This window comes from Centruroides sculpturatus, unplaced genomic scaffold (assembly GCF_000671375.1).
Source record: "Centruroides sculpturatus isolate CEXI.00-Female unplaced genomic scaffold, Cexi_2.0 scaffold12, whole genome shotgun sequence".
Taxonomy (NCBI): Eukaryota; Metazoa; Arthropoda; class Arachnida; order Scorpiones; family Buthidae; genus Centruroides; species Centruroides sculpturatus.
The window spans coordinates 1,411,758-1,421,617 of record NW_019384438.1 but is presented as its reverse complement, the minus strand read 5'-3'; the positions used below and the strand labels follow the sequence as shown (position 1 = coordinate 1,421,617).

General features: G+C 28.6%; 1 protein-coding gene across 1 annotated transcript in view; it reads right to left on the bottom strand.

Moving 5' to 3' along the window:
• LOC111620058 overlaps window positions 1-9,860 on the bottom strand; it is a 59,812-nt gene that overhangs the window by 30,252 nt on the left and 19,700 nt on the right. The window contains exons 3-4 of the mRNA XM_023361901.1: window positions 3,889-4,137; window positions 1,579-1,767 (exon numbers count right to left, since the gene is read on the bottom strand). Coding sequence (XP_023217669.1) covers window positions 1,579-1,767; window positions 3,889-4,137 — 438 coding nt within the window. The remainder of the gene's footprint in view (window positions 1-1,578; window positions 1,768-3,888; window positions 4,138-9,860) is intronic.

The following is a 9,860-nucleotide window of genomic DNA, read 5'->3' as shown; positions in this document are numbered from 1 at the left end:
CTTCCTTCTATTTCATTCCATTTTTACAATCTAAAAAAAAAAAAAAGAAAGAAAGAAAGAACAAAATTGTTATTTGAATTGGTAAATAACCATAAAATTTGGGTACATTAAATAAAACAATTTTTAAAAATATCATCATTATGCAGTTTGATTAATAGTCATACTTAGAATGATAAAAATTAATATTTGTTCATTTGATTTTATTTCAATCCATAATATATATTTAAAAAAAAAACGAACACTTTCTAGTATGTCTGTGAAATCAAGTGGTTTAATATATTATACAGTGAAGTTTTAATGATTTATAGCCATTATATATATTTTAACAAACAAGATTGTAGATTTAATAATGATGCAAGATGTTACAAATCTTTTATATCAATGATTTGATTTCATATTTGCAAGACATTTGCATGTTTTGCACAATATCTGAACGCTTTAACAAAATTAAGAAAAACAATTTTAATTAATATTATGGTTACAATGTAACTAATTATTTTAAATTTATTTTCCACTTCTCATAACTAAAATTTAGTGAACTAGTTTTAAAATTTTTCATATCAACATTCATGTTGTTTCTTAATAGAAAATTTATTAGTTTTCTTACATAAAATAGGAGTGCAGTTTTTTAATTAAAAAAAACATTAATATCCTTGTGTCATAATCTATGTATGATTCAAATATGAGATAGATCTTTAGATCAACAATACAGTCACTCTGTAAATTTAAAATCAAATTCTATTCTAGATATCTTGTAAGTCAATTCAATCACAAATAAAAAAAATCAGCAAGTGCTTTCAATTGATTGTTATCAATACTAGAATTTTGTATGAAGTAATAATGATAATAATAAAACAAAACTTAATAGTCTGAATCAATTGATTGTAAGCTGTAGAACGACTGTATTGCAATCTTTAGAAAATTATTCAAGTTATTTTATATTAAATAATATTTTAAATTAATTTATTATTTTAAGTAAAAAATATTTGGTGGTTTATGAATTTAAAGTTAATTCACAGATACAGTATATTTATAGAAGTTTACTGATATAAGGGTCCAGTTATAAACTCCGTAATGTAACTGTACCCATAGCTATAAGCGTATCCGGATAAGGCTGTACCTTATTCCGTAAGAAAAGTTTGGATCGATCAAACTTTTATAGTAGGGATACAGAGAATTGACCACTGCACATGCGCTAAGTTGCCATCAGTTGATGTACAATCGGAATTTGTGCTGGAAGCAACCGACGAAACTTTGACAAATTGATCGAAATGTAACTTTTGACCGACAATGATGCTTTTGAATAATATAAAATTTTAAGGTAAAAATTACTTTGGTCATAAAAAATAAAAAAATAATAAAACAAATAAATAATTATACTGTTAGATCTGGCAATAACTACCAATGATTTTGCGCATGCTCACAATGGACTGCTTCGTAAACCGTAAAAAAGTTTGTTATAGAAATCCAGTGTAGCAAACATTTACGAACACAGATACGGTTACATTACGGAGTTTATAACTCGACCCTAACTTTAAAACACATTATTAAAAATAATAATTTTAATAAAATTACTCACTGAAATACTGTAAGTTCGTCATTAACTACAAGATCAGATTTTTTCAGAAAGCTAATTAATACATTTGTCTCTAAACTCCCAAAATCATCCATGTCAGCAACTAATTCAAAATTCCAAGTAATAAAATTGCTACAAGCAGTATAAATAGGAATATGGCCACAATTTAATGTATATTGAAGCCACGAAACCTGAAAATGTAATAAAAATAATAAAAATCTTGTAATCTTGTCAATTACAAGCAAATCAGATGATTACATAACTTTTAATTATTTCATTTTTAAAATAAAAGTTTATGTAAAATTAAATCTACATGTAATAGTTAAAAATCCTCCAACCTAAGCATTGTCAAGAAAAAAATATTAATTTTAATCTATTCTATTTATAAGCTCTAGTGCAAAGATATTCATAAGAGTGGAATCGCACAGCAGTTACATTCAGGCCTACAACTGCATATCCTCTTGCTATTCTGGGTTTGACTCTTCAACTTTTTTCAAGAATTTTTTTTAAACTTCCTTTTTTATTTTTGAGAGAAAGGTGGGTTACATTTTTCCACTACTGAATTCTTTATTTTTGCATTATTTTAGTAATTTACACATATATTTTGATTCTCTAGATCAGTAGTTCTCAACCTTTCTGAAGCCATGAAACACCATACATATACTTTTCATTACACGGAGCATTAGCATCAACATACTCAAAAATTTTTAAGCAATTCCATGTTTACTATTCTCAGGAAACAATAAAGCAGTAAACTAATAAACTTTAATATATTGAATAAAATAAAAACATGGAATTGTCTACGAATATAGCAATGGGAATAAATTTGAATAAAAACTTTAAACTCTCTTCTTTCATGGAACATTCAAGGTAAGTTTGTGGAACACTGGTTAAGAAGCACTGCTCTAGATGCTTTATGGTTCTCTCATTTGACTTACAATATACTTTCATTGTATTTTTGCAAAGTTTCCAATAGCATAAGTAAACATTAACCATAAATTAAAGGAACTGAAAATATTCTATTAAGCTGGGAGTTGAAGATGTCCTAGCTGTATTAAAACTTACACCAACTTATAAATGGAAATCAGATATAGACCTTATTACAGTTTTTAAGTTTTGAGTGTGGGTTAATCATGAATACCTTATTTCAAGTTTCAATTTGTCTTTGGACAAATTCAAGTATCTGAAAACTTTGTGTATAACCATTAAAAAATTTACTAACTTTTATTTAATAAGTAAATTACTAAAAATGCAAACATTAATAATTCAGAAGTGAAAAAATGCAACCCATCTTAAGAAAAAAAAAATAATAATAATAAAATCAAGACTCAAACCCAAAACAGCCAGGGGATATGCACTCATAACACCAGAAAACCACTACACCAACCATTCTTATAACTGTGTTTGCAATAGAATGTATAAATATAATAGCTTAAAATTGGTTCCTTTTTTCCTGAAAATCTTAGGATTGAGAATTTATTATTATTATATATCAGTTTAATTTCACTTAAACTTTTATTTTAAATACAGTAGAGCATCGATTATCCGAAAGAATTCCAGGCAGCAAATTTAAATTTTCGCCAGTGCTGTGGCACTGCAATCTTTGGCTATGTCTTGGGCTACTCAAATATTTTACATTTTTGATACTAAATTAACTTCTGAGGTATAATTTTTTATTGTTTTTATATTTTTCAATATATTTATTTTGTTTGTACAAAATAAAAAAATAATTTTTAACGATACAATAGCCTTCGTTAGGCTTAAAATGGACGAAAATTCAACGTGAAGTGACACGCAATGGAGAAAAATTTCAACATGGGATAGGTTAATATGTTTTTTCGTACATAATCAGTTATCCGAAATATCGATTTTCCGAACAACCCCAGTCCCCAATTGATTCGGATAATCGATGCTCTACTGTATAAAATATTTAAGTCAGATAGTCATTTGGTTTACTTTTCTTGTCAGTTAATTTATATTGTTATTGTATAATTACAATATCAACAACATAATAGAAAAATCAACAAAAAATTTCAAATCTGGACTTGTATTATTTCTTTTAATATTTTTTTATACTGTATGTCTTTGCATAGTTATTCAAGTTTAACTATGCCACTTTTTACAAAAATCTTACATTTATTAAGAATATATATATATAATATATATGATTAATAAGGAAATGTTATGCATGAAATAATAAATAGTCTATTTATTCATATATAATGTAAAAAATTTGAAATTGTTTATACAGGATATAAAGTACAGTACATCCTCCATAGTCAAAAAAAAATTTATTAAATTGAAAAACTTACCAACTGGTTATGTTTAGTAGCAGATACAACATGTCGGCACATATAATCCACACACAAATGTATTAGATCTTTAACATTATATTTATCAGCTAATGTGACAAGTGGAAGAACCAAAAAATGATTGATGTGTAATTTTCCAGTGTATAAATATTTTAGAAAGTCAGGAAAAACAAGAACACATGCTGGATCCTCATGCAAAGTAATTCTGCTTTCATGAGATTCACTCCAATTTCTATTCATTAACATAACCTGGAAATAAAAACAAATAGTAAAAACTTGACCTCTCATTTTAAAATTCAATCTAAAGAATGAAAATAAATAGCAATACAGTAGACTCCCCTATAAAACGAGTTCATGTAGTTCAGATTATTATATAATGGCAAAAAAATTGCGACTGTATTCGTATAAACACACTAAAAGAGACTCGTATCATTCAGTAAAACATCATCGCAGACTCATGTTGCAACAGGATTGGTCGAATCTAGACCAATAGCAGATATTGCAGAAACCGTTGAACTTAAACGAGCAGCGGACCTACTAAAAACCATTTATTATTTAATGGCCATAAAAATTATATTTACATTAATGATGTCTCCAAAGTTCAGCAAATTTTTCACAGAAAAATAATTTATCAGGAAGCATGCGCGTGCCATTCGATGCACCGCTTCACGACGAAGACAAGCTTAAGCAATGGCGTCGTCGAACGGTGCACACTCGGTAAGTAATCCTACAATTTTTTGTTTATAGCATAGTTTATATGCATTATTCCCAAAAAATTATAGGTATTTTGGAAATGTTGAGTCAAATTAGTCTAGAATCGATTAATTTTATGGAAGAAAACCTTTCAAACAGCCATAGTCCGTAAACTGCATATGTACTGGGCTGTGATTGGTTCATGTATTTAAGGACTCATAGAACATCAATTTCATAAAGAACGGAACGTATCTACTGTGTTATAGGAGGGTCAACTGTAATTAAATTATAACAGATAATTCAAATATTTAACTATAATTGAAAAACTGTCTGAAAACTTCAACATATTCAAATCATTCCAATTCTGATCATTGTAACTGCTCGTTTTTCACCATCTGTTTTCTTGTTATTACATTTCTGTAGATTTTTTCTATTGACTTTGAATATAGTTCATTAGTATAAATAAAAATAAGGTAAAGATGCCTTTTTTAAGTCCAGTTTAGATTATTCATGTCATCATAGTCAATGATCAAACTTGAAAACGGGGAGTGATAATTTATCATTTATCCATCGATATAGAAAGAAGTATAAATATTTTAACAATGTTATCTCCAGTTAAACATTATGGAAAATAAATGAGCATGCTTCTGACATTAGTTTCATATCAGCATTCACATATAATCTTATGAACTACAAAATTATTGTTCATGTGTATGTATCTGTATAATAAGCAAACAAAATAAGCAATTATTAAAAGCACTTTAACGAAAATCAGCAAATTTGCAAAATCAATAAAGCTGCAATAATATTAATGACTTATAACAAAAATTTTAAAGTTATAATTGTGGACAAAATTTAATTCTATTTAAACAAATTAATTTAAATTTCTGAAAAGGAAGAATTTCATGACAGAAAACAAATTAAAATAACACACAGTATTTTAAGAGTGTAACTGAAAAATGTATTTTCAATGTCAGAACTGAATCAAATCCAAAAGCAAATAATTAATTATAAATGCAATTGGATACTTTTTAAATTTTTGTCAGGCTATCCCAACTTGAAATTTTGCTATTTATCAAAAATAATTCAAAATAATGAGCTTTCATGCTGTCTTTGTGCCTATGACATAAAAATGCTCAAATTGCTTCTATCCAGAAATTATAATTCTGTATTTACAATTATCTTTAGAGAAAAGCTTTACAAGTAACTCAAATTATGATACAATGACAGTTCAGAAATTGCATACATAGCAAGATTCATAAGTTTTGCTAAAGGAAAATCTCACTCTCACAAGCCACTCTATTCTGTATTTTGGTCCAGTCTCTCTGTGCATCACATCAAGATTTAGAAAGTTTGGGCTTTCACTTCCAATAAAATCTCAAATGAACTTACATAGAATATTATGCAATGACAGGGACAGCTTTCTCATATTAGAGAAACCAGGCATTTACAAAATACAAAAATGCATTATATAGGGGCCACAACAAGAAAGTTGATTAGCCACATATTGGAACATCAGGGAGACATACGTAACAACAAGCATACCATGGAGCTAGCCAAAAAAAGTAATAAAGCATAATTTTGTACCAGCTTGGAACGAGACCACCCTATTGACAATGTCATTCATTTTTAATCTTTTTTATCATTTTTATCTGGGTGGCTCTAATCATCAAAAAACAAGGGTCCTGCAATAAACCCACATTGGAGCTCCCAAGAATATGAGTCATCCTCTATAAATCCTTAATGACGTAATATAGAAACTAGACTGCTACTTCTACAATTTAATCCCTTTCATATGGTAAAGTAGCACTAATTTATACAGTATTCTGCATAGTTGGCTATCTATGCAGCATTCAATTAGTCATTACATTTGAATTTAAACACTGTAATTGTGTTCCATCTAGAATGAGCCAACATTAAAACTTAAAAAAGAAATTTTATAACAACATTTGGACAGATGTTCTTTTGCCATTTGCCTGATGAAGACATTTTTGAAAAGGTCGAAAGTACTCATGAAAAGATTTCTTTTCACCATTAAACATGGATAACATTGAAAAGACAATGTTCTCAGTTCGTTTATCAAATAGATAGGATTACATCTAATTAGACAGAATTAAACAAATGCAAAGAAAGTCTTGTGTCATTTATATTACACTTCACTGTGAGAAATAACCAAATAAGAAGATTGACACAGTTTCATGTAAAGAAGGATTACATCTAGTCAAGAACCTGATAATGAACAGGCATAAATCATTCAGGCAAAGTTTCCAATTACTTATAGCAAAAATAACATCTGAAGTCAATCAAGATAAAAATAAAAAATAATTATGATATTCTTGATAGAAAATTTAGCATCTACCCATTAGATATATTGAACAAAGGGCTGGATTCACAGAAGTGTCATTAATAACAATGTCATATGCTATTTAATATCCTTAAAAATAACAGCGTAATGACTTGTAGATGCAATTCATAAAAGTTGCTGTAAAGTATGATACTGTTAACAACAAAATAAGTAGGGTCTTGTATTGGAAGTATGGAATATTATCCTCACTTCTGTTGGATATGGCTAATAAGAAATTAGATTATTCACTCTTCATGGTTTAAGAATTTGAGTGTGATCATAAGAACTAAAAGATGATGATATGAAATATTAGTTAAGAAATTTTATATTTATTTTTTAAAATCCAGTTTAGAATATTAAAAAATCATAAGAGCTTTAAATGAAAAATACATTCTGTAGTCTGTGTATTCTTATTGTAATAATTTATAGTAAACTCACAATAAAATCTATTTTGAATTAAGAAATTATAGAAATGAAGTTGTATATAATTACATAATTTAATAAAATGTCATTTCATAGAATGTATTGACATAACAACATACAGTAAGACCTTGTTTAGCACTATCTCGATTAATGCTGATTTGATATAACACTGTCTGCTCAAAGCCTAAAAAAAAAACTTAAAATTTACCCGGATTCAAATTATCATAGTATTTCATTGATTTGTATATAATACAATTATTCCCAAACAAGAACCAATCAACATAGTAGCATTGTACTTTCCTTAAATCTATTGTTTGTTTGGTGCAATTTTGGAAATAATATAACATCATGGATGCCACAGGCAATATTGACTTCTCTTGACAAGGAATTAACTGATAAATGCATGAATGGAGTGTGGAAGAAGTTATGGCTGGAGGTATCCAAGAATTCTCAATGAGAAGAGCCTATTGCTGTATTGTTAGGTTGACTAAATTGTCAACCTAATTGATACAGCAGAATTAGGAGATGTAGACAAGAGGATATTGAGGAGTTACTGCAGGTTTCTGGTGAGAGCCTTATCAATGACGACCTTCAAGAACTGGCAGAACAAGGAATTCATGTAGAATTGGAAAATGGTGATTCTGAAAACGAAGAACCCAAAGAATTTCTCTGCAGATTTCCTTAATAAAAGTTAGGTAAAGATAACCGAAATTGTTGATCAAATTGTAGCAAATGATCCAGATTTTGAAAGAAGTGCAAAAGCAACACGAAGTGTTTTTGAATGTGATCTCCTGCTATTGACATTTGCTTAAGCAAAGAAAAAAACCAACAAATGACACTAGACGACTTTATTGCAAAAAAATCAAGAATTTCAAAAGAGCCAGAATCTTCATCACAAAAAACAAACTTTACATTTCTGTGCGCATATGTTTGTGTTATTTAACTTATATTATTAATATAAGTTAATATGCAAATTAATATAAAAATAACTTTAAAGTAAAATCTGTTTATTTTTGGTCACATGTTCCCCTTTCCCTATTTACTGTGTGTTAAAAAGACCTTGTTTAATGCTGTTTCATTTGTGTTTTGTCATCTAGGAATGTATCCCCCATCTTACTGTATCTTGGTTAGGGTTGGGGTCTTATTGTATCTTGTAATCTGATTGTTTACAATAATGTTGAAAATCTCATAAAATAAAGTACTGCAAATAACTTTCATTGTCAATAAATAATATACTTTGGTGAAATTTTACATAATCACATATACAGTAGAACCTCGCTTAATGAGCATAATTCGTTCCAGATACTTGTAATGTGAAATACTCATTAAGCAAAACAATTTTTCCCATATAAATTAATGTAAAATACAATAATGTGTTCCACGATAAAAAAAAATACTGAAATATTTTATGTATAACATCTATTCAAATAAAATTATACAATATACATTGTTAAAGAGCATAAATCATCATCTTTTCTTCTAATGCAGAATGAACTAATCTGAATCCGAATTTGATTTGTAAGAAAAAAAAACACAGCTAGTATGTCTGATAAACATGCCAAACAATATGCCAAATTCTTGAGCTATGTAAAGGCTATAATTAAATATGAGAAATTAATTAATTTGACTAGAGGTAGGCAGTTATGCTGCCATCCCTTATTAAATTTAATAATTATAAATAATTAATTTTTAATTTAGACATTTCTAAAATTTAATTTGGAATTGGTCATAGCCTTTATGTAGCCCAAGAATTTGGCATATCATTTGGTGTTTGTTATATAATGGGCTATGGTTGTTGATGTTTATATGTAATATGTGTGAACATGAGTTTGGAAAAATGTGTGACCACAAGCGACACTAAGATGCTAGCAGAATGAATGCTAAACACAGACTGATGAAGCATGTGCACAATCCGGGACTTACCCTCTTCTCGTCACTCGTTAAGCGAGTCAATCTTTTACAATTTGTTTTGCGAGGTACTCATTAAGTGAGTTGACTCCCCTATAACGCAGTAGATATGTTCCACTTTATAAGAATTTCGCGTTGTAGGAATCCTTAAATACATGAGCCAATCACAGCCCAGCATGTGTGCAGTTTACGGACTACGGCTGTTTGAAAGGTTTTCTTCCATAAAATTAATCGATTCTAGACTAATTTCACTCAACATTTCCAAAACGTATAATTTTTTGGGAATAATCCGTATAAACTATGCTATAAACAAAAAATTGTAGGATTACTTACTGAGTGTGCACCGTTCGATGATGCCATTGCTTAAGCTTGCAATCGCAGCGCACCAAACGGCAGCCGCGATTTCTGATAAGTTATTTTTCTGAAAAAAATTCTTTGAACTTTGGAGACATCATTAATAAAAATAATTTTTATGACCGTTGAATAAGAAATGTTTTTTTTCACGAGAAATGTATAAAATTACAGTACTGTATTAGACTTACAGTACCTAATTTACATACTGTACAGATGATAGTAAACTCAACTTACCCGTCTAAACTCTCTG